This window comes from Anomalospiza imberbis, chromosome 14 (assembly GCF_031753505.1).
Source record: "Anomalospiza imberbis isolate Cuckoo-Finch-1a 21T00152 chromosome 14, ASM3175350v1, whole genome shotgun sequence".
In the NCBI taxonomy this organism is placed as follows: Eukaryota; Metazoa; Chordata; class Aves; order Passeriformes; family Viduidae; genus Anomalospiza; species Anomalospiza imberbis.
This window is the reverse complement of record NC_089694.1, coordinates 5,365,787-5,391,546: the sequence shown is the minus strand read 5'-3', so window position 1 is coordinate 5,391,546 and position 25,760 is coordinate 5,365,787. Positions and strand designations below refer to the sequence as shown.

Sequence of the window (25,760 nt, the reverse complement as noted above, 5' to 3'; positions counted from 1 at the left end):
CCAACCCCCCTCCAGGTACTGATACTTAGTTTAAGATGGCCTTCATCAGGGTTTTTTCATGTATTTTCCCTGTTTTCTTCACTAAACAGTGTATCATCATTAATTTTTGCTTCTCTCCTTTACTGAGATAACAGCAAGAAAACAAGAGTCGATTTTTAAATTGCCAAGCAGGTGTCAGTCATGGGCAGACAGGAAGCTTTCTCACTGGAAAATATTCATGTCTGCTTAAGTCTCACTGTACCACCCTAGCAGAGGTGGACAGAATCTTTGGTCTTCTTAAAAAAAATCCCACAAAACAAACAAAAAACCCCACCACAAACCCAAAAAACCCCTAAGGCCATAGACAGCACCTCTATGTTTTTATTTTTACTTTTTTTTTCCCTGAAGAGTTCTATAGATTTTTGATTTGGATGACTGAAATCAGAGCAGTGTTTTACTCCAGCTCTGGTGCTTACCCCAGTGCAAAGTGATTTCCTTAGGCTTGGCTTTGCCCAGCAGGGCTGGGGCAGGACAGGGCCCGGGGGGAACGGCCGCTGTGGTGACAGTCGTGACATCAGAGGCCTGCCAGGGACACAGGTCATTGCAGAGCACAGACATAAAGCATTTTGCTAAAACATGAACAGAAATGCTTTCCAGAAGCACCCTTCCCCTCCTGCTGCTCACCTGGCTCTCCCCACCTTTACTGGCACAGGACACCCGGAGTCTGTAGGAGGTGCCAGGCCGGAGGTGGTCACAGACGTGTTCCCGCTGGGCTCCGCTGTAAACGGGCTCCCACCTCCCTCCTGAGAGAAGGAAAAACACTTTACCCTTCCAAACCTCTCTAAAATCCCACCTGGAAATTCTTTCACACAATTACTAAGGCGGTCAAGCCAGAGAATCAATCTGAAAAGATTAATTATACAGAGAACATGTACAACACACACACACACACACACATGTGAAATCAGAAGGGACTGCTGGAGTAAAGCATCATTTCAGTTGGAAAACATCTCCAAAATCCAAGTCTAAACCATGTCCCACATCTAAATGTGAATTAAATACCTCCAGGGATGGAGACTGAGTACTGTATTAGTACCCAAAGGTGATTCCTTACCAACTGATGCCTCGGAGATTTCCAAAAAGTATTTGGAGATGTCTGATCCTCCGTTATCCTTGGGGGGTTCTGAAAGAAATTAACACATTGAGTTACAGAAGATTTAATATCAAAGCTTCATTTTGTTATCAGCTTTTCCAGTGAACATACTCGTATTCATTCAAACAGAAAAGTCAACCAGCAGGAGAAACCAGTGTACTTAATTATTCACAATACATTTTTCAGAGCAATTTCCCTCCTATTATTAATCATGATTATGCTAGGAAGAGTAATTGGGAAAGCACTCCCAATTTCAGGTATCAGTTCTTACTTTTTAAGTGAACATAGGAATTATTTAAACATCCCAGTAAACCCAGAGGATATTAGGACAGCAGTCAGTGCCTCTCAGAAGTGAATGAACAACACCAGTGTAGTTCCACAGCCCCAAAATAAACCATTTCTGGGTAAGGTTGAGTATTTCTCCTGCAATAACAATACCTGCAGATAAATAATCAGCCTGAGTTCCCTCTCATTTAATCAGAGAGAGGCTTGTTCACACCCCAGCAGCACTGGAACACCCCAAGGCACCTACCCCACGTGACTCTCACACTGTGGGGATGGATCTTGCCCTTCACAACAGGTTTGCTGGGAGCTCCAGGTCTGTCAGGTTTGGTGCTGTGTTCCACCACCTCACTGGGACTGCTTTTTCCTTCACTGTTGTAGGCAAAGAGCTGTTGGAGGAGGGAAGAGAATAGAGAATAAATGGTTTCTTTAATGACAGTAATATATGTTGATAATACTAGAGGATAAACATGTTGATGAGTAAAAAAATCTATTAAAAACCCAACAAAAATAAAGACAATCAATAATACCAAAATTAGCTGGTGAAAAAATCTGGTTTGTATTATTACTTCACTGAAACCTGCTCTAACAACAGGTAATTGTTGGGACAATGAGTGAATTCCTGCTGTCTCCATACAAAGCTGAAAAACTTGTTGGGAAATGCCAAAGCCCAGGAAAGCCCATGAAATTAGAACCAAACTATGGTACGAACCCTGAACTTATAGGATGTACTTCTCCTCAGGTTTCTTAAAGTGCATGAGAGCTCATCTCCATTGTACTGGGGCTGGAATCCATAGCCCTGGCAAGGAGGGAAAAGAAGGATGAACACAGTCACTGACTTTTAAGGTGAAGCAAAAGCCAGAGCAGGTAAATCACACTTTTTTAAATCTTGAACTTCATTTCTGTGCCATGAATTGCACACAATACTTTATCTCTGCCATGAATTCCACGCAATGCTTTCTCTCCCTGCCATGAATTCCATGCAATGCTGCCATGAATTCCATGCAATGCTGCCATGAATCCCATGCAATGCTTTCTCTCCCTGCCATGAATTCCACGCAATGCTTTCTCTCCCTGCCATGAATTCCATGCAATGCTGCCATGAATCCCATGCAATGCTGCCATGAATTCCATGCAATGCTGCCATGAATCCCATGCAATGCTTTCTCTCCCTGCCATGAATTCCACACAATGCTTTCTCTCCCTGACATGAATTCCATGCAATGCTGCCATGAATTCCATGCAATGCTTTCTCTCCCTGCCATGAATTCCATGCAATGCTGCCATGAATCCCATGCAATGCTTTCTCTCCCTGCCATGAATTCCATGCAATGCTGCCATGAATCCCATGCAATGCTTTCTCTCCCTGCCATGAATTCCATGCAATGCTGCCATGAATTCCATGCAATGCTGCCATGAATCCCATGCAATGCTTTCTCCCCCTGCCATGAATCCCATGCAATGCTTTCTCTCCCTGCCATGAATTCCATGCAATGCTTGCTGACCATTTATCGAAGATAAAAAACGTTCATTTTCATTTCAGCACTATGAAGGAAATTTCCACACAATGCCCAGCACTTACAGAACCTTCTTCCTCCATGTCCAGGCTGTAGGTGAGGGAGTCATCCAAGGCCCCTCCTGCAGGAGGGCTCCATCCCAGGGCCATCCAGGTCACTCCTGCTTCCAGCAGCGTGGGCGGCGCCGGGGCCAGCGGCACCACCCCGGCCGTGCCGAACGTCACCGTCTCACTGAACCCACTGGGGAGGAGATTTTGAACAAGGGTGAGCAGCAGCTGATGGAATCCAGGGGGAAATCCAGCATTTGGTATCCCTGGACTCCTGGTTACCTCATTCCAATGTCGTTTTTAGCAGCCAGTCTGAGGGAGTATCTTGTGGAGGGAGTGAGTCTGGTGAGCTTGTACTGCTTCAGGTGCCCGTAGTAACATTCCTTGAAGGGGCCATTCTTCCCCTGGAAAACAGGGATATCCAGAGTCACTCCCTGATCCCTGCCAGGGGCACCCTCCTCACTCTACATCTTCCTAAATTCCAGAATCTCAGACTGGTTTGGGTTGGGAGAGACCCTAAAGCTCATCTCGTTCCATGGGCAGGGACACCTTCCACGAGAAATGTCATTTCACTCATTTAACAGTAATTAAAAAAGAAATTAGTGAGCCTCAAGAATGCAAAATTTAATGTATCATGGTCATTCCAAGTCTGCTGATGGTCACCCTGAGCAGTCTTGATAATAAACCACATTAGGACTGAGATATCTGATTACTTTTGGTACTGGGGATTTGACAAAATGGTGATAAATCATTGAGCAGAAAACAAAACACATTCTGCAACTTTTTATCCCTGTGCATTACATCTCAGCAAGATGCTCAAGAGCTGAGGGAGATTTGTGACACAACCCAAAGATGCCAAATGCTCCTGCATTTAAAGAGAACACAGGAATTACTGATGCTCTGGATGGCAAATGAGGCAGTTTTACACTGTACCTTTCCACTGATCATTTGTCTCTTTAAAATTGTCAGGACAGTTGCACCAAAATAGCTGCTGTACCTAAGCAAAGGGTATTTTTAAGTGTAATTGCTCTACAGATGTCATTATGATTTTTTTTTTGTACTAGAAAAGCTCTTACCTCATCCCATTCTAAAAGAAAATTAGTTATTTTGGAACCATTGTCATTTGAGGACTGAAAATAAAGAAACAATGAAAAAATGAGTTAAAATCAAGTGGTTGTAAAGGCATTTTATAAATATTTTTTACACATTAAATATTATCAACTCCAACTGCCTTTTAATACAAGGCTGCTGTGCTACTTCTTTTAGTTCTGATAGTTTAGAACATGAATTTATAAATGGTTTGATTTTATAAATGAAGCAAATTATATTCTTAGAGCTCTTTTCCTGGTGCCTTGAACTGTGTGCTCACCACCTGCCTGTGCAATATAAGGGTTCACACAAGCAACATCTGACACAGGAAATGGGAACTTCTTCATTTTCTGAGCACAGATTCTACAAATAATTTCACTAAAGTCATTTAGCTGGAACCATTTTTCAGCATGGTCATAAGAAAAACATCAAAAACCAAGCAAACACAGCTACCAACAAGCCTTCACAGATAGTGGTTATATTCAAAAGTCAGATTAAAAATGAGATTCTATAAAACCATCCACAGAAATTTAGCCTGAATGAGTCAGAATAACTAAAAGAACATTAAGTCATATCTGTGTATCATCCAGGACCTCAAGCAAAGATATAAATAAATAAAAATCCATTTTTTCCTCTCTGCCAGTTCAGAAGAGAAGAGCCCTGCTACCAACTCTGTCACACTAAAGCTGCAGGCAAGAAACTCAGCAAACATTGAAAAAAAAAAGGAAGGTAATTATTATTTCATTATCAATCTTCACTGAGCAACTTAAAAGGCAACACCTCCAGCACACACTGAATTCCTGACAAAGCTAGTTTCAGTCCAGTGCACAGGAATCCAGCAGAGTGCTCTGCTCCCCTTCACTCAGCGCAGGTTTGGTTCTTACCTTCCACTGCAAGCTCAGGCTGTTTTTGGTTCTGTTAATCAGTTTTGGGGCAGCTGGACTGTCTGGCTCACAGCTCTCTGTGGTGAAGCTCACCAGTTCTGAAATGGTTTCTTTGATGGAGCTGCTGGTTGCTGAAACTCTGAACAAAGGGTAATTAATGATGTAGCTGTTGCACTGGAAATGTAAGGGAAGAGCTGGCAGCTTCAGGGAGTTAATCCCACACAGTGGCTGCAGGGTGGGGGTCACTCAGGTTCACCTGCTGACCCCAGACCCCCACTGCTCACCCTTCATTTACTCTGCCATTACTCTCTGTCACAGTGGAGATATTTTAATGCTGAAATACCTGCGGGATAGGGGATGAAAACTATGGCAGGTGTTCCAAAATGGCAACAGGATATCTGACTGGAAATGAGCCTTTGGCTAAAAACACCTTAAAATTCAAATACAGCCAACACTTGTGCAGGAGTATGGGCACTAAACAGGCTAAATCATAAAATAACCATTGTATTGTTATTCAACAATAAAATCACAAGTTTCATAGGAATTGTTTCGTGTTTTCAGCAGTCCTGCCTCTTTCTGTGGACAACACAACACTGTGCAGGTGGAGCTGTGCCCAGCACTTCCCACACCCAGAACTGTTCCACAGCTTCAGAGCAGGACTTTGCTGCAGGGAATCTTTAATCTCATCTGCTCCAGAGCCCCATCACTGAGTGTGACACTTCTCAGTGTTCCCCTGGTTTGTTTCAGCAGCTGCTCTCTCCCTGGCCAGCCCAACACCCCCAGTAAGGATCATTTACTCCTGATCATCCCATCCCACTTCCCATGGAGCCCATTCCCACTTCCCTGCTTGCACTGCTGCAGGTCAGACAAGAATCTCTGGAAATCAAGCTGACAAGTCAGACTTTCAGATCCAATTTCAAGGCTAAATTATTTCATTTACCATTGACTTCAGCCCACAACAATCTACAGAGTGTTGGTCTAAAAAAAATACCAGCAGAGAGTAATTAAAGTTTGTAACTGAGAAATCTGAGGAGACAGTGAAGGTGGTAGGGAAGGAAGTGAGGTGGTATTTTAATGAAGCTAGAAGATAAATAGGAATTTAGATAGCAAACCCAGTGTCCACAGCATGGTGTTTTTTCAGAGTATTCCTTAACTGTATCACCCCTTTTCCATGAAGCCACAATAATCCTGCAATTCCCATATCCCCCAAAGGATTATTTCCTTCCCAGCAGCATACCTGGCATGGTAATCAGTGGCTGGTCTGAGATCAGGAAGTGTAATTGTTAATTCTTCCCCACTGTGAAAAGGCAAAAACAAACAGAAAGCAGAGTTACAGCTCTTCCTTTAACCTCAGGGCTCAAAGCTCATTGAAAAGCAAAACCACGTAGTGCACATTTAAGTTTCCCACTGTCCATGTATAACTCTTTAGTGACATTACTTAAAATTTATTTCATGTGAAGTAGGAAGGTCTGCAAGTCAACAAACAGCTCCTGATAGAGAGATTGCTGATTGGTTAATGGTTTAAACATTGTGCTTAAAGGAAGAAACTAAACTTACACATAGACAGATTTAAATTTTCCATTTTTACCACTGTTGGATATTGCTACTTCAAATGTAAATGCTGCTGGACTATGACTATGGCTCTCTCCATTCTGTGAACTAACTGGGAGATTCCAGGACAGAACGGCTGATCTTGCTTGTATATCAGAAACCTATTAAAAGCATAAATAATGCAAGTAAGTTTGCTTTCTGCAAGAAAAGGTTAATTAGTCAAAAACATGGCGTCGCTAATTGGCCTAGGAAGCTCCTCACTGGAGGAATTCTTTCCCTTTGGAGTGGGAATATAGAGGCATTCTTTGGACTGCAATGATTTGCTCTTTTCATTTCTAAAGGCTTTCCCTTCCAACACCAAACCAACACCACAGTGGGGCAGGAAGAGAAAATTCCTGCATCAACGTTTCCATCACTCACTTGGAGCAAATGTTGAGCTGGGGAGTCTTGGGCAGGACCCCAGATCAGGTTTAGGCACAGACACCTTACTGTCATTTTCTGACAGCTCCCTCACACAATTTCAACCACTGATCCTAAGGACAGCACAGGCTCTGTTTGTAAAACAAAATTTCTCGTCTGATTTTTTTTTGCTGCTTAATTCCCACACTGCAAAATCTCTCTGCCCAAGGCAACACAGCTCTGTGGTAGCTCAAAGTACAGATGTCAGAAGCAGCAGGGAAAAAGTACTAAAGGACCAAAAAACCCCTCAAAAGTTGGTACAAAGGAACAAAACCACTGTTTGCTGTGTGGATAATGCAGAGAAGAGCTCATTAAACTTGCTCAATATCAAACACAGACATTTTAATTACCCTCACCAGACTCCACCTTCCTCAGTAAGTCTCTAAATATTCAAATATTTGCTCCAGTTTCTGAATATAACATCAAAAGAGGATCTATTTGTGTAAATTTTATCCTCAACACTCCTAAATCCTCTCTGCTGAGCAAAGGATGGTTCCAAGAGTGGACAAACTTCCAACAGTTTAGCAGGCCCCTGGTTTGCAAGGTAAAGCCCTCACATACACTGGAAAACTGCAACAGTGGAATATTCTGGGATTACACGCTGGCAAACTGAGAAATAGTGAATTTCCAGCATGGTTGCCATTTCCCAGCTATGAACTCTGACAACTAAGCAGGATTTATCTTCTCTACTAATAAAATTAAACCATTAAGAACAAAGAAAAAGGGATTGATAAAACACAAGTTATTTTCTAGGAAGCACAGGCCCAGAAAATAATGGGATTTTAAGGCTAATACTTACGACTGGCTTGCCAATGCTCAAGTGAGTATCACATTTCCTGGATTCTGTGTCAGATTCTGCAATTTAAACACAAACCAGATTATCCCAAAGCCTGAGAGCAACCCAGGCTGTTACCAAAAGGCCACCACGAGATGGAGTTGGCCTCATTAGAACTTGAACAATGGTTCTTATTGTGCAAAGTTCATTTCCCCTGTTTGTTTTGGCTGTGTGAGGGGCAGAAACACCAACTATCCAAAACCAACAGTGGTACAAAAACCCTTTTAGTACATCCTGCACAAAGGGGATCTTTTCCTAATGGAGCAGAAATAGGTTTTCTTTGACAACACAAAAACATTCCTCCAAAAATGAGAGGTGTTAAAAAAAATGACAATAAGATCTTATCTCTGTCTGATGCGTTTTACTGGAATTTCTATGGCAAAACATTCCCACTTTGGAAGAAGCCTGACACTGTCTCAAAGCAAAGACACTGCACAAGGTTTACAGCAGCCACAAGGGATTGAAAAACTGAAATCAGAACTAACTGAACAGCAGCTTCTAAAACTGCTCAAAGCTTCGTATTTCTTGAAGGTTTACGTGGCTCCTGAGTAACCAAAAAGTACCACAAACAGTGACACCAGAAGTTCTGGAAGTACCTACAGGTCACCCTCACTGGGAATATTGATCAGTCCTGGCTCAGAAATGGCAGGGAATAAAAAGGTTTAAGAGTAAATCTTCCTGAAGACCTTATTTGATAAATACCAAATGAAAAAAACTTGATATTCCAATGATTCCTAGAGAAAAAAAAAAAATCTAACCATAATGGATTTCAGGCTTCCTCTAATCCTGAACAGCCAAATGAATTTATAAATTCAGCTTTTTCAGAACCTGTTTTGCAATCAGTTTATAGAAAATAACTGAGATCTGCCCTGTCCATGCCACCTACCTCCCATCTCTGCCTCTGGACTGCCCTTTGTTTTTCCTATCTGCTTCTGCTTTAGTGCTCCAACTGCCCCTTGCTGGCCCTTTCCATTCCCATTGGGAACTGTGGCATTGGAAGAATTAAGGACTTTATGTGGTGAGGAGGGAGGGCTGTTCAGTTTATTGTTGGTGTGACCACTGGCTTGTCTGTCCTTTAGCCTCTTCTTGAGGTGTTCCTGCATTTTGAGACTCCTCTCGTCCCTCTGGATGAAGTTTGTCCTCCCATGGGAACGAGGTTCTGCAAAGAACAGAGAAATGACTTCATTATTCTGAATTATTCATTTGACATCTGCATCTACAAGCTGGAAAAATCACTAAAACCCAGCCCTTGGAACTTCCCTTTGCTTTGCCAGTCTGGAAGTGCAGGGATTTTGGAGTTTGGGGTCTTTTTAAACTGAATTTTTGGGGCCTTTCTACTGCCAGCTGCTCCAGATTCTGCTTTACAGCTGCCTTTCTTCCCTGCTACAGACACATTTACAAAAAATTTAGCAAATTTAGGATCCAAACTGAATCTTTCCAACACAGCCTGAATGCTGTTTTAGCCTAGAGTGAGTCAAAATACCTAATTACCCATTTAAGCCTGAGAGACAATGAATGGTCTTACTAAGTCTTAAGTTCTAAGTGTTGATAATAAAATAAGGATTAGAGCTTGGTTTAATTCAACATAAGCCTAGTCCCTCACTGATTTATTGCTTCGTTCAATTTTCAGAGTGGTCTGCACTTCATCCTCCACTACGGATAACAACATTTTTTTGGGTTATTTTTGTTCCCTTTTCAGTTATATTTGGACTAAAAAAAATACATTCATGTATCAAATTAAGTTCATTTTCAATAAACTTCATCCCAAGGCTGTGACAAAACTCAGTGGGCAGAGTTTTAGAGAAAGGAGTTTTAGGAGTCACTGCTGTGGGATTTACAGTGGCAAAAGCAGGGATGCATGGAAAATACAAGATTGGAAACCACAACATTTCTCAGGTACAAATTTGCATAATTCCTTGAAAGCAGAGGATTCAAACAGAAGAATCAGAGGATACACCAGCACACTTTGCACACGGCGAGTCCCTGACCCCCAGGGTGTTCTGAGTTAGTGACACAACCCCTGGCAGTGCGTGGGGAGCTGTCCCCAGGGACTGGGGACCTCTGGGCTCTCACCTTGCTCCTGGAACACGTGTGGTGGCGGGTGCTGGTGCAGGAACTGAGGTGGGAGCTCTCCTGTGCCGGGCACCGCGGGGAACACGGGGTGGGGAGGGGGTGGGAGCAGGGCGTGGGGGTGGTGCATGTAATGGGGCACGTGGGGGGGAGGGGGAGGAGGAGGGGGATGCATGGAAGGATGGAATTCCCCCGAGTGGGGCACCACCACCACTCTCCGAACTCCATTTTCTTCCACCACCTGCCGGGAAACGGAGAAAGCAGCTGTGAGGCCACAGACAATCCCATCAGACTTGTACATTTAACAGGGCATTTCCCTGCTCTGGTTCATCTCCAGAACATGACAGGCAGGGTTTGCACAGCACACTGGATTCCAGTGGAAACCAGGCAGGTGCTGCTAGGATAAAGTGGAGTTTGAGGCAGTCAGTCTGAACCATCAAAGTGCTGAGCAATCCCGGGATGGTTTAGGTAGGGAAAGACCTCAAAGTTCATCTCATCCCACCCCTGGCACGGGCAGGGACCCTTCCACAGAACAGGCTGCTCCAAGCCCCATCCAGCCTGTCGTGGAACGCTTCCAGAGCTGGGAGTCCACAGCCTGCTCTCTCCTGAATTATTTCACTCCACTTTGGCAGAATCCAAGAGAACCAGCCCTGGGCTCCTCCAGACACTGGGAACACAAAGTTATCACCTCATCTGACAAGAGCAGTCCAAGTAACTCAAGCTCTGATTTAAAGCTGCTTTCCAACTTGTCAATCCCTTGTCAACCAAGGGAAAACAACCCAACCCTGCTGGTTTCAGGTGACAGCAAACACAGAACAAATAAATGTGGTTTTTAGGCTGAGCAGTTCAGTGCTGCCAGGGCTTTGCCCACTGTTTGCAGTGAGGATCAGAAATTGTCTGGGGGAATCTTTGCTCAAGGTCTGCAGAGCTGAAGAACAGCAGAAGCCCAAAATGCAGCTGTGTGCAAAAGAAACTGCCTGGAGAAGCCAGGAACTCACAGTTACAGGTTTCAAACCTACTCAGAACACTCCTGATTTCCAACATTACTACAACACGAGTTCTGTTTCCACATTTGGTTTTAATTATTTCCTTTTAAAACACATTAATTCAGAAATAAATCAAACTGGGAGTATCTCTGGTAACAACATGCAGGTCTGACCTGAACAACACCCAGGAGTGGAAAATCCATGGGAGTGGAAAAGCAAAGCTGGGAGAGCCCTGCTCATTTCCCTAACACATCACTGGAATCAGTGTTTGCATCACCACCACACTCTGCTCCAGCACTGCTGCTTTGCTGGAATTTCAGGAGATCAGGACTGGCAAAGAAAGGGGCACTGAAAATTTGGATAAATTTTTGTATTAAATAGAAACCTGCAGCCAGTTGGGACTGTTCACATGACCCAGCTTCACCCTGCAAACAGGACTGATGAAAAATAAACATGTGGATCCTGTTCATGGAGCTCAGACAGTCAATTCAGAGCTGTCCTTGTTACTAAAAGTGTCTTTAACTGCTGGGAGCAGGATTAAAAAATTCCTGGAAACTGGATCAGACATTACTCAGTAACAGAAGGGACAGAACCCACAATAAAGTGAAACAGTTGCTAAGTTCAATGGAAAAAATAGCTTTTTTCACAGCTAAAATTACCAAAAATAATAAAAATATTATTAAAGTTTCCCCCCAAACCACACAGCAGGAGAAGGAGAAATAAATGTACCTGAGATACGTAACCGGGAGGCACAAAGATCGGCGGCATGGAACCGTTTGGTGACATCATAGGGACATGTGCTGGACCTGGCAGGGACAAGGGGCCACTTTTTAACAATCAAGGCTTTTCCTATCTGGAGACACCTTTTTCCAAAGGTGGGAGCTCACCCTGGAGCCTGAAACATCAGGGATTACATCCCATTCTCTGATTATTGGCTTTATCCCAGCCACCACGCTTTGGCCAACATTGTCTTTTTAATGGCAGAAAAATCTGTATAAATAATTTTAGCTCTTAATTTGTGATAGCTAAAAGTCTGTAGTACTGAAGGTAAATGCAGCTATTGGGGTAAAGCTGATGTAGGAATTTAAAAATTTATTTTAAATACATTACTTTTTATATTAAGCTCAAGGGAAGTATTCCTGTAGGGGGTTTGATAAAAGCAGAATGGACACATTTTATATAATGTCATGTAAAATGGTGACAAATACTCCAAAAATGGAAATACTGCTAAATTCAACTTGACTTACAGGAGATATTTTGCCCTGACTCGGGTTTGCTGTCACTCACCCAGAAGGTAAAAAGGAATTTACAGGCACAGAGTGGAGCAATGACTCCCCCACCTCACAGCACAGGGAGATCCCAGTGCCTGTTAAAGTTCTTTAATTTATTGTGCATTAAATGCCATAGAAATCACGTGTTAAGATCCTGGGAAGACACTTAGTCAAGGATCTCTGCAAACCCATCTATTGGGAATGAGAATCTGCAGGGTTCAGGGAATCCTGGCAGATTCCCAGTGCTGCCTCATTTGTGCTTGGACACAAACTGAAAAATCCGATTTATTCCAGTGCAGAAAACACATCTGACATCACAGAAAAAAACCAGTGGAATAACCCTAGAACCAAAATATTTGGATTCAGGACTTGAGCCTCCCTTTACCTTGAATGCACTGAATGTGTCCATCTTCAGTTGTAATTGTAAATGTTTCACCTGGGTTTACCTGGACAAGAATCACCTGCAGGAAACAAAACACAGAAGAGGGGATGGGGGCTTTTTAAATTTTAGAAATTCTCTGGGGGAAAACCCCCTCTCTTTAGAGACAAACAACAACAGAGCTTTGGCAACCTTGGAGTAAAACAGGAAAATGGGTAGAATGATGGGTAAAATGAAAATATTTCTTCCTATTTTGACATAAAATCCTTGCATTTTTCCTCTGGTTACTCCCAGAAGTGCCTCACTTGATATACATGAAACATGCTTTTAATTTCACATTTCACACTGATTTTTCTGCTTTTACTGAGGCAATAATGACCTGAGATTCACATTGCATTCCAGGCTTTTCCCACCACCTCTGCCCTGCAGCTCCTGTGAGCCCAGGTGTGTTTTCCCTGTGGAAGGAATCCAAGCCCCAGTGACACCCTGCAGGTCCCTGTGGTCCCACGTCCTCCTGCACACAAATCCACGTGGAGCTGGGCCAGGATCACTCCTCAGGCAGTGCTGGCATCCCAAACCATCCCCTCATCCTGCCCCAGCCTCAGGGGAATTTTGGCAGCTGCACTTTATTGTAACATCTGTGATATTCCACAGCTAATCCTTTAATAAAAGGGGGTTTGGCCAGGTAAGAATTGCAGGTACATAATTAAAATTCCACCCTGGTGACAGCTGGCACTGATGTAAAAATAGAAATAAAATGTATTTGTTAAAGCAGCTGTGAAAATCAGTATAATTTTCTTCAATTTTTATAAAGTGTTTTTGCACTATTCATGGAGTGACATTTGGAGCAGGTAGGTGAGACCTGAAGAAATCACCTGGTCATTTAATTCCTGGTAAAATGAGCTACATGTGACATTAATGAATTCGTTTTTCCTGTGCTGGAGCTCCCTGAACTCCCCAGGCACCAGTTTCACTGCTCTCATCCCTACCGACTCCAAGGATAAACGATAAATGCTATTTAACACTGGTTTTGCACCTTCTGCATACTGGTGTATTAATCTTTGATTTTATTTTTCATAACCTCCTTTGTAGGGGAGAATTGATGCTCCTTGTACAGGAGAATTTTACTTTGGGTGGATGATTTGTTTCTGGGTATCAGTAAGCCACCAAAATCCCTGCAAAGGCCATTTAGGCACTCAGTAATATTTATTATGGTTCCAGGAGGAGAGATGGCAGAGAATACCTTTAAACGTGGCATAATTTGCATTAATAATGAAATTTATGCAGATTTGTCACTTCAGAATGCAAGTAAATGCATGACCTCAATGCTAATAAATTCCTCGGGGTAAAGGGAGAGAAGTGGTGTTAATTGTTTAAAGAAAACTGACAATAAGGGGCTGGGGATTTGCCAGAGCACAAGAAACAGGAAAAAGCTTTGCTGTGGATCCAGGATTCCACAGGCAGGGGATTGACCTCAGGAAAAGGCTCATCTTTGAGGGCAAAACTCAGCAAGAAAGGGATTGTTTGAGAGATTCAGAGCTTCTGAGGGTGGCACATCCTCAGCACAGGCTTCCAGGAGCTGCAGCTCTCAGCAGCAGCTCAGGAGAAGGAGGGCAGGATCCCAACAGTGCTGCAATCCCAGGGCTCAGCAGTGGGAGCCTGGAATCCCAGGAATGCACAGGCCATGTCTCAGAGCGGTGACTCACTGCAATTAATGAAGCAAATGCAGTCCCAGGCACCTTCCAACAAGGAACATTTCCAGGAAGCTGGAGCTGGGCTGAGGGCTGGATCTGAGCCAGGTGAGACACGGGGAGTGCTGAGCCCAGGAGCTGCCAGCCCCTCCAGGTGTCCTGAGCACCTCTGCAGGGCTGGTGGCACCAGCACAGCCAAAGCTGCTCAGCCACAGCTCTGCTTGTAGCCCTAGTCACACATTCTTTGGATCCTGAAACCCTTCCAGAAAGCTTCCAACTTTTGCTTTAAGTGAAATGGAGCTAATGGATTCACTGGCCAAACACACAGGTTTGGTTTCTGGAAACAAATCTCTCGAAAATAATTAAGTATTAGCACTGTCCTCCACAGCACTGGCAGAGAAATAATTAAAAATCCTCTGCATTGATAAAGATTCTAAGTCAAGACTCACTTTAAAAGATTCTATTTAAATTTCAAATTTGCTCTTCAAATGCATCTCCACAATACAACTCTATTATTTTCCTTTTTTTTTTTTTCTTCTTTTTTTTAATCTCACCTGATTGCAAAGTTTCCTCTAGGTCCTACAAATGTCAGTGACTGTCACCTCCATGTCCCACACACACAGCTCTGGGGACAGGGGCCAACTAAATCTACATGATCTCCTTTCCTCGTGAAACCTGAACCACCTGAGCCACCTCCCAGCTGGGCAGGGCTGAAATTTCACCTTCTACTGCCAGAACTTCAGAAATACTTTGGAGACTTTGCTCATTTCCAGACATACTCATTGTACTTCCACCTCCAGGGTCTGAGGCAGAAAGGAAAAAGGACTTTTTATTTTAAAAAAGCCCATTTTTCCAGGTATACAACTGAATCAACACAGATTTCTCCTTCTAATCTGCAACAATGACAAATTAAAGGAGATCTCATGTAAACTTTCAGCATTTATGGCCTACCAGACCTCAAAGGATGGGAAAAGCTCCCAGTATTTGTAGTACAAAGCACTCTTTCTGCCAAACACTAAATTCACATTTACTGACAATTTACACAGACTTGAGCTTCAAAATTGTTCTGCTGCCACTTTTTACCTGTATTTTTAATCCTACCAGGGACTTCTGAAGGGTTGTGTCCAATAAAGCTCTAAAGTTTCAACTAAACAGACTCAGGTTTCACCACTGCACTGTAATTATTAATGAAGACACTTAAAACCAGGAAGCCAAGGTCTTTCCTTTCATTTTCCTGTAATATATTTCCTCTGCAATCCCTTGCTAATCTTTATTCATTAATTCACAAGAGCTTCAAAACCTTTATTAACCCCCCAGTTTTTCCTTTGATTTTTGGAGTTTGCAGCTCCATTTTGAAGCCATTTTTTCACACCTGTCCATTGGGAGCTGAATGATTTTTTCCTCTCTCCATTTGCACTTCTGTTCAACTCCTGACGTCAGTGCTCACAACCTCATCCTTCCCCAGCTCTCAGACCAGTGGCAGAGCTGCCTGTTTTTTGTGGAGCCACCATCCCAGTTGCTCCCAGTGCTCCCAGTTCAGGGCTCACTTGCCTGCTGGATGCTGTCCCCGTTGACCATGTGAGGTAGAAGTGGCACTTCATTCAGCAGAGGTGTGGCTTCCAGGGGGGGCGGCTGCTCAGCCATCATTTCTTGGGATCACTCATGGACACCTGCTCACCTCAACCACCTGCTCCAAGAAAAAACAGGGATGAGGTCAGATCCAGCTCTCCCTTCCTTAAATCATTCCCTGTTTGTTTGACAAACTCGGCTCTGCCAACTCAGAACATGCCAAGTGCACACGAATAGTCCAATATTTTCCTGTTTTTCACTCTTAACTCCTTTCATGTAAGCAATAAACGTCCTTTTTCCAAAATTCCCCCCTTTAATTATCAGGAATGTTCAGTCACGAGTGCGGGAATTGGTACCTCAGTGCAGCAATTACACAGTAGAGAAATTTACATTTATACAGCAATTTATTCCTAAATTTGCACTTCAAATTCCTAAACTGCTTCCACTCCAGACCCCAATAATGCACATACCAATTTACATTTCAGTGATGACCAAAAAAACCCAAACCATGCAATTTCTCCAATACAAAATCTGCCAGGGTGAAAACAAAGCTTAAGACAACACAAAATCCTGCTTTGTCCCAAAATTTTTGACTGAGAACCATGGGGAAATGTGAATGGAAAAATGGTGCAAAGTTGTGAGCTTCCAGGGAATAATCTGTAATTAGAGCAAGTCAAAATACACATGATACAAATTAATTATAGTAATTAGAGCAAATCGAGCTACCGGCTCCCAGTGGTAGGGAATTTTCAGTGTATAGTTAATGCAGCATCCATAAAAAGCACAAGATAACAGGATACAGGAAATGCTGACACTTCCTGCTCCTTTCCCATTACCTCCCATAAACCAGAAGGCAAAATGTGGTTAGGAGGGTCCAATTCCTTAAAAATAAAAAACAAACCACGAAACACCCTCCTAAATCCGTGCATGAACCGAGTCAGGCTGCTTCAAAGTGCCAAATCTTTCTTCAGTTCTCCACAAGCAGCAAGGAAAGGGTAATTTTTGGGGAAGAAAAAAGACAAAAACTGGTTAATTCTGTACCTGTGGGACTGCATTTTCAGCAGATTAGCAACAGTAGGAGAAATATAATTAACATAATTTCTTCTGGTTTTAACTGATTTTGTACAGAAAGATCTGTAAGAAAGCTGAGATTACAAAGGTTTTTCCTGTGTTGTCAAGACAAGGCAAAGGAGCTGGTGGAATCCACTGATAAAACCCCAATTCCTCCTTTGCAAAAGCATCTCAAAATCAGAGATGCAATCACACAGCCACAAAATGCAGCACAACAAACTCCTCAACACCTCCCAAAACCCAGCTCCTTTCACAAGGAAATTCTTTTCCAGGGCTGCTCCAGTAACAGCTTTAAGAAGCCAAACATCACTGCAAGGTGCAAGGGCTGGACAGGACCTCCAAGATCAAATTTGCATCAGGTTTGGTCTAAATACACTTAATAAATACACTGAACTGCCTTAGCATGGTATTTATTTCCTGAATAAAATAATCTCCTTTTTGTCAGGTTTGGAATTGCCTCTGCCAAGATGCAAATTTTAACTATTCCACTTAAAAACCCCTGCCTGGAACAGTAAAATTCAGGCAAAGGTTTCTTCCTCTACACCTCTCCCATTTTTTGAGGCTGGATCTAAGCCTTAAGAGCCATTACAGGAATTCACTGTACCCAGGCAAAATGAAAATTCTTTATTTTATATATGCATATGAATTTCTTGAATCTCAAAGACAACAGAAATTAGTACTTAAAATAGGGGAAAACCCTTTACCAAAGGGCAAGTCCTTCTGCATTGAAATTCAACTACCCCAGATAAGCAGCTGCAGAAAAAATGTGTTCTGAAACAGGACCCAAAGGCACCTGCAACTTTAAATAAAGGTTCAGAGTTTCTGTGCTCATCCTCTGCAACTTTAAATAAAGGTTCAGAGTTTCTCTGCTCTTCCCCCGCCTTGGCTGAATTTAATTCTCTCTTTAGGACAAATTATAGAGCAGAGCCCCAACATCCCTGTGGTTTTTAGAACCCTTCATCTCCTGCCTAATGACACAGGGAGGATTTAATTTACATGGACACCTCCACACACTTTCTGCTTGCTTAGTGCTGTAACCTCATTTCTCTGAGGAAGAATTTAATATTTGGAGTATCAGGAAACAATTGGTTTTAAACTGTTAATGATAAACTCAAAAAAACAGCCAATTTAGTGTTTTAGTAGCAATGGCCATATGGTCAGGGAAAACAGAAGTATTGACAGGAACAAAACCATCTAAAGAGGTTTTGGGGCAGTTTCACCCGGCTCAGAACGTTGATATTTCCCTGTGCAGCTGGGCTGGGGTGGCTGCAAGTAGCAGAACACTGAGGACAAAGAGGGACATCCTGACAAATTGGAAAAAAACGAGTTATTTTGGGTTTTGAGCACTGCTTCATTCCCTGAAGACACTGATAAGAGCAGCAAAACCACCCTGCCCTCCAAGGGAACACTGTCAATGAATGTGGGATTCAACCCCTCCCCACTTCAACAGGTAAAACTTTTCCAGGGAAATAAATCCATGGATTCACCTCCCCAAAGTCTCCATTTCACTCGAGGAAGTAGGTGGTATTTGGGTAAATAAAAAGAGAATTCCTGAAAAGTTATTACATACTCAGCACAATTTCCTGCAAAACAAAACAAAGACAGAGCTCTATCTTGAAAAGCCATTTCCCAACACCCTCCCACGGCTGGCCTGGAGCAGGGAATGCAGTCCTGCTCTCCCTGCAGGGCAAGGCTGCTCCCGAGGGAAAGGTGGAGGACAACCAGCACAGGGGCAGAGAGGAGACTGCAGGATCCCAAACCTGTCTCCATCCTCACTCCCACACTCAGGCATCAGGGAATCCAGCATGGTTTGGGTTAAAAGGGACCTTAAAGCCCATCCAGTGCCACCCCTGCCACGGGCAGGGACACCTTCCACTGTCCTGGGTTGCTCCAAGCCCTGTCCAGCCTGGCCTTTGACACTTTCAGGGATCCAGGGGCAGCCACAGCTTCTCTGGGCACCCTGTGCCAGGGCCTCACCACCTTCACAGCCAGGAATCCCTTCCCAAGATCCCATCCAGCCCTGCCCTCTGGCAGTGGAAGCCATTCCCTGTGTCCTGTCCCTCCATGCCTTGTCCCAAGTCCCTCTCCAGCTCTCCTGGAGCCCCTTTAGGCCCTGGAAGGGGCTCTGGGGTCACCCTGGAGCCTTCTCCTCTCCAGGTGAGCACCCCCAGCTCTCCCAGCCTGGCTCCAGAGGGGCTCCAGCCCTGGGAGCAGCTCCATGGTCTCCTCTGGACTCTGCAGCAGCTCCAGCTCCTTCCTGTGCTGGGAGCCCGGGGCTGGAGGCAGCTCTGCAGGTGGGGCCTCACCTGAGCAGGACACAATTCCCCTGTTCCTCCTGCCCACACTGGGCACAATTCCCCTGTTCCTCCTGCCCAAGCTGGGAACGAGCCCTGCAATCGGGGGTTCAGGGGGCCAGGGCAGGTCCATCCTCTCCTCCACCAACACTCCCGAGTTGCCAGGTTTCACATCATCCCTAAAAGTCTGTCAGTGGTTCCAGGCTTCCTCTAAACCATTGGATTTCCCCCAAACCAAGTCAGGTTGGAGAGGCAAATGCAGCTGGGGGGGTTGTTCATGGAGCCACCCACAGGGAGAACTGCATCAAAAAGCTGCTTGGTCCCTAAAGCCACTTCATTCCAGCAAATCTCAGGAAGAGCAGCTCCAACTGCTTTTGCTGTGGTCTGTTCTTGGCACTGAGGGATTTATCATCCCCAGGAACTATTCAAGTGGTCAGGGAAAAAAAAAAGAAAACAAGGAAAAAAGTACAGTCCTGGGAATTCACGGGCTGCACTGACATTAAAGATGAGCTAATACACTAAATCTTACATTCTAGACTAAAAATAAGCAAGAAAAATCCCATCTGGAAGCATTAAAGACCAGGCAAATTTTGTAATTTATAGGAATAACTGAAGTTTAGTGACTCATTAAATATGAATCAACAGCAGAACTTGTAGAGGTGTCTCTACAGCTTTGTCACCTGTCCTGAAGATTTTTGACTCAGTACGGAATTAAACAGATTAAATTTTAGAAAGGCTACATTTTGCAAGGGCACTTCTGGCCTGATTCATTTTTTTGCAATGGTTTCTATTACACATCAGCTAAAGGTCATTCCCAAACCTGGGTTGAGCTGAGGGATGAATTCAGCCCACAGAGCCATAAAAAAAAAATATTGCATTAATCATATGAGCAACAAACCTGAAGCTGGAAGAAGTGATAGTGGGTAACACATTTCTAAGTTAAATAGCTTGAGCTTTTGTTTTCAAAGATTATTCAACATCTAAAAAGCTCAAATACAGTCATTTTTCACTAAAGAACATATTTTAAACTAAATAAACCCAATCAATATAGTAAAAACAGACCCTGAGATGTGCTCTGGACTAATTCACCAATCTCATGTAAGATGGTCCTGTTCTCATACTCAAAAGAAGGCAGCATTTTCTAGGGACACTCCTACAAAAGCTCCTAAGAAAAACAGAAAATCACCAGGACTGCCCTTCCCAAACAATTCCCATCCACAGCGCTGGGCCTGACCTCACTTCCTGCTGCAGCAAAAACCTGAGCTCTGCAAGGCTCCAGCATCAGCCTCCCTTTGGTATAGCCCAAATTCCAGCTGAGCTCTGCAAGGCTCCAGCATCAGCCTCCCTCCACTCCAGCCCAAATTCCAGCTGAGCTCTGCAAGGCTCCAGCATCAGCCTCCCTTTGGTATAGCCCAAATTCCAGCTGAGCTCTGCAAGGCTCCAGCATCAGCCTCCCTCCATTCCAGCCCAAATTCCAGCTGAGCTCTGCAAGGCTCCAGCATCAGCCTCCCTCCACTCCAGCCCAAATTCCAGCTGAGCTCTGCAAGGCTCCAGCATCAGCCTCCCCTTGCTCCAGCCCAAATTCCAGCTGAGCTCTGCAAGGCTCCAGCATCAGCCTCCCTTTGGTATAGCCCAAATTCCAGCTGAGCTCTGCAAGGCTCCAGCATCAGCCTCCCTTTGGTATAGCCCAAATTCCAGCTGAGCTCTGCAAGGCTCCAGCATCAGCCTCCCTTTGGTATAGCCCAAATTCCAGCTGAGCTCTGCAAGGCTCCAGCATCAGCCTCCCTTTGGTATAGCCCAAATTCCAGCTGAGCTCTGCAAGGCTCCAGCATCAGCCTCCCTTTGGTATAGCCCAAATTCCAGCTGAGCTCTGCAAGGCTCCAGCATCAGCCTCCCTTTGGTATAGCCCAAATTCCAGCTGAGCTCTGCAAGGCTCCAGCATCAGCCTCCCTCCATTCCAGCCCAAATTCCAGCTGAGCTCTGCAAGGCTCCAGCATCAGCCTCCCTTTGGTATAGCCCAAATTCCAGCTGAGCTCTGCAAGGCTCCAGCCCGATTGCAGCCGGCACAGCCGCTGGAGCCCGGCCAGCCCCCGAGGAGCGCTCGGTGCTCATTGATTCCAGCTCACATTCCATGGAAAACTGCTCAGCAGCTCCCCGCGAGCTCCTGAGGGCTGGCTGATACGGGATCATCCTGTCCCAAGTCTGGAAAACATCAGGGATTCACACCAGACAGCTGGACATGCTAAAATTCACAGGATTCACAGAATGACTGGGTTGGAAGAGACCTTAAAGATCATCAAGTCCAACCCATGCCCTTGTCCCCAACCCAACTGCCTCCAATGGTTTGGATCCCAAGTGGAATAATGAGTAATTCCAGGGCACGGGGGCAGTTACAGACAAATGGTTGGAGCCGGGGATCTTAGAGGTCTTTTCCAACCATAATGACTCCATAAATGCTTTGTCAGCTCTTGGGAAGAACTCCCAGCATTCCTGAGCCTCCTTTAGACATTTCCAACGTGCAGCTCAGGATGAGGCACCACGTCAGCTCTGTCACTTCCACTTCAATAACACAGGAGAAACAACTTCAAAATTGTCACAGCAGTATCTGGAAGAAATGCTCTGGCCAGAAGAATCTTCTTGGATAAACACATCACTCCTGTTTTTTCAAGGGTTTTTGGATCAGTCACCACTTATTTACAATCTACAATTTACAGACGTGTTTCTCTTTAGGCACTGACAATGAATTTGTCAGTATTTACTGCAGACATGCCAGAACAAAAACGTTGTGTATTTCTTAATGGTAATGTAAAAGAAATAAGAAAAAATTAATAAACTGGAAAAAACCCATTTTTATTGGATTGTATCTTTTAGTCATGTTATCTATTGTGCAAATGTGTTGCAGCATTACAGATTTCGCGAGTTTCAAAGTTCCTGTTATCTCAAATTAAAGTACTATATTAAAAATTAAATTACATTAATATATGATTATATAGTAAATATTATATTAAAATGTATTAAACATTAATTATTTAATAATTAAATATATTGTAGTATATTAAATAATATTATATTAAATTATATTAAATAATATTATATTTAAAATCTCAAATTAAAGTATTATATTAAAAATCTCTCTCCAGAAAGATTTCACATGGACTTTAAATGGGAGGAATACAGGCACGGATCAGCTTTATTCCACTGTCCAGAGAAGAAACCAAACAGATTTCATAAGCAGTGAAAAATAAAGTTTATAACCCCAGACAGAAGCTGTTCCAAAGGCTGGATTTTCATTACAGTAAGTGCTGGATTTAAGATGAGAAAGTTCCTATTCCAAGGAGCTTATTACTTAAATGGAGACTTCATTTTTTTTTTTTTTAAGTACAGCATGCCTGAGTTAGAAAGAACAATGTCTCCAGGAAGGAGAGCCTGAAATTCAGCAGGGACTTCCTGATTTCCAGGTTCAGTGCTTTATGCAACCTGCCAGCCCGATCCTAAATTTTCCTTTATTGCAGGAAGTAAACTACTCTAATATTGCTCTTTACTAAAAGCAGTATTGTATAAACAGTTAAAGCTTTACTTACACCTTTTTATACTGACAGAATTACTAATTAGTATTATAAATATTATATAATATATAGAAGTACAGCAAATATATTTTCTCTGAGCAGGGGGAAATCCCATGCTCTCTGATAAACAATATTATTTGTTACTGCCATGCCTTAGAATTCAGATCTCCTGCAAACTGATGCTCTGAGTATTCTACACTCCACTCTGTCAGTTCCATTTTCCATCATTCATCTCCAAAGGCTGTTAAAAAGAACAAGCACAGAACCATCCCAAAGCCATCCCCAACCTCAGGCTAAGGAATAACCCTGTCAAAAAGATCCAACCTTAATTATGACTCCTAAAAAACCCAGATAGGCCCCACACAATTCTAAAGCAGAAAAAACTGAGGAAATAAGACCCAAGCTGCCCGCTCCCACCCAAATTTTTCCAATAAACAGCATTAACAAGGTGTTGAAGGTACCATCCCACTCCTAAAATAGTTTGTGCCCCAGGACCACACGCGAGACCTGCTGGACTGGGTTTACTTTGAGCAAGATTAAGGCAAGGAGAGATTTAACAGAAGCTCAGTTACAACCTGAGCTCTGCAGGGACCACCCCTGCTCCATAAGTCATCTGTTCCCCACTAAATCCATGTTTTGATTAAAATCCTGGAAATAATTTCTTATGGCCCCCAAGGGAATTAGGCCACAGCATCTTGTGGGAAGTTTGGCTTCCAGCCAGGAGGGCAACACAGCCTTGAGCCTGAAAATGTTCCTCATCATTTACCCAAGAAATGGGCTCAAATATTCTGAATATTGAGAGAGCCTGTCTGAAAATGTCCCTCATCATTTACCCAAGAAATGGGCTCAAATATCCTGAATACTGGGAGCTCACCTGAAAATGTCCCTCATGACTTACCCAAGAAATGGGCTCAAATATTTTGACTATTCAGAGCCTGATCCAGGGGTGGCTTTGACCCAGTGAGGTGTGTGACCCCAGGAAAGCTTCTTGGAATAGGAACATTTTCATCTTAAAGCCAGCACTTTCTGTAATGGGAATCCAGCCTTTGGGACAGCTTCTTTCTGGGGTTATAAACTTGTTTTTCACTGTTTATGAAATCTGTTATGTTTCTTCTTTGGACAATGGAATTAAACTGATCCATGCCTGTCTGCAGTGTTCCTCCCATTTAAAGTCCATGTGAAATCTTTCTGGAGAGAGATTTTTAATATAATAGGAAATTATTTTAATAAGGGGTCACAGACCCCATATTTGACCTCACCAAAATTCCAGCCCATCTCCTCACACAGAGGACGAGGCTCTCACACTCTGCTCCAAGCGTTTGCGTTCAGCACTGACCAAATTACAGGAGGATTTTTAATTTACTATTAACACTCATCTCTCAGGCCACCGCGAGACTTCAACGCTCCTAAAATCCTCCCTGGAGGAGGACCAAGATTGGGATGGAAGCCCTCATTTTGCAGACACCAAAACCCCTAAAACCACCCAGAACCAGCAGATCCAACCCAGCAAGGCCACGGGAGCTGTGACCCCAGGGATGCGATCGACTTTCACCCCAGCTCACCCCTCTGGATCGGGTTCCTGGGGGAGCGTGCCAGGAAAGCCATCAAACAATTGTCCCCTGCAGCCTCCCCCAGCACTCCAGGATTGTTTTCCAGCCTGAAACTCCATCCCTCAGGATTCCAGTGCCCACCCTCCAGCCTTACACTCACGTTTTTCCAGGGGCTGCACAACTCCCTGCTGCTCTTCCCAGAAGAAACTCCACTGGGAAGAGCTGGGAGCTCTGGGCAGAAAAGCTCTGTCAGTGCCCGGAGTGCATTAATTTGATGAGCTCTTATTTAATATTATGCTCACGTTAAGGCCATGCCTGCCCTCAGAATTATTCATTTAGGAGGCCCATAAAACTGGCAATAACAGTTTCTATAATGCAAACATGACATGACTTTTAGATAAATATTTTCCTTCGTTGGTTTAGTTCTTTTATGGCTTTTCTGTTATTGCCAGAAAAGCAGAGTTGAATCCTGAGCACTTGTGTTCGGCTTCCTAAGTGACCAGTCCCATAAATCAAAATCCAGGAGTCCCTAAAAGGTCCTATTCCTGTCCTAATCCCAATCCCACTTCTACAAACGTTCAGAGAACAGAGCACCTCAAAGGACTGAGCTATTAAGGTGCTTCATTCTTATTTCAGCTTAAAAAATAAAGGGATTAGGAATTTTCACGCTGCAAAAATGTTGTTACCAAAAACAACAAAAAAAAAAAAAAGAAAAAAAAAACAAAAAAGAGAGAAAAAAAAAATTAAACATAAAACTATCTTTTTTTTTCCCACCTGTTAGGAAGGTGACACTTTCTGGAATAAGCCAAGGTGCTCATTTTAACATGCTAATGCTACACAAAGCAAAAATTTTCAAGCTTAGATGAAAAAGCCTTTATTAAATGCAATTTAACTATGGGCTTGTTTTAAATACGATTTTCCAAGTGTAGAACTGTGAATTTAAAACATTATTATGGTTTTTCTAGGCCTTGAAGCAAACCAGTTTATTTACACATTAACCATATACTGTGGAAATTCTATATCCAAATGGTTCTCTAAATCACTTGGAAGCTATGGAAGTAACAGACACCACAGTCCATGGAAAAGAAATCCAAAAAACTTCTCCTCAGAGGCACAAGACAGAGCACAAGCCCTTGTGTCTGCCTGGAATTCTCTCTTGGACCTGAAATGGTCAACAAAAAGGCAGCTGGAATTCCCACCTGGAAGTACCACAGAGCTGGGCAGATGAAACAAAGAATTTCCAAGTGTGCCAAGGTTTGCCAGCTGGGAACTGCAAGTTCCTACAGGGAGCTGCACCCTCTCCCAAGGCTCTGAAATCCAGGAGAAGGATCTGCACAACTGAGCACAGCTATTCTCCATGGGACACATTTGTCTTGAAGTGGAAGGTAAAATTGAAGGCATTTTATGGTAATTTTTTTCCTTGAAAATAAAAAAGTTCTGCCCGTTTACCAGATTTCAGGGGAAATGTTCTGTTTGAAAGCCTGGAAGCAACCCAAAGGAATGGCTGCTGTGTGTGC

At 43.5% G+C, this 25,760-nt stretch overlaps 1 protein-coding gene across 3 annotated transcripts in view; it reads right to left on the bottom strand.

The window, feature by feature from the left end:
* LOC137482356 (fibronectin type-III domain-containing protein 3a-like) overlaps positions 1–25,760 on the bottom strand; it is a 40,474-nt gene that overhangs the window by 7,493 nt on the left and 7,221 nt on the right. For all 3 annotated transcript variants that reach the window (XM_068204611.1, XM_068204613.1, XM_068204612.1), the window contains 17 exons: positions 15,745–15,880; positions 12,509–12,584; positions 11,582–11,658; positions 9,870–10,107; positions 8,683–8,955; positions 7,761–7,816; positions 6,509–6,663; positions 6,189–6,248; positions 4,952–5,090; positions 4,055–4,108; positions 3,261–3,382; positions 2,997–3,171; positions 2,127–2,213; positions 1,665–1,803; positions 1,094–1,162; positions 664–782; positions 456–561 (listed from right to left, as the gene is read on the bottom strand). In XM_068204611.1, the coding sequence (XP_068060712.1) occupies positions 456–561; positions 664–782; positions 1,094–1,162; positions 1,665–1,803; positions 2,127–2,213; positions 2,997–3,171; positions 3,261–3,382; positions 4,055–4,108; positions 4,952–5,090; positions 6,189–6,248; positions 6,509–6,663; positions 7,761–7,816; positions 8,683–8,955; positions 9,870–10,107; positions 11,582–11,658; positions 12,509–12,584; positions 15,745–15,840 (2,041 nt within the window). In that variant the 5' untranslated portion in view covers positions 15,841–15,880. The remainder of the gene's footprint in view (positions 1–455; positions 562–663; positions 783–1,093; positions 1,163–1,664; positions 1,804–2,126; positions 2,214–2,996; positions 3,172–3,260; positions 3,383–4,054; positions 4,109–4,951; positions 5,091–6,188; positions 6,249–6,508; positions 6,664–7,760; positions 7,817–8,682; positions 8,956–9,869; positions 10,108–11,581; positions 11,659–12,508; positions 12,585–15,744; positions 15,881–25,760) is intronic.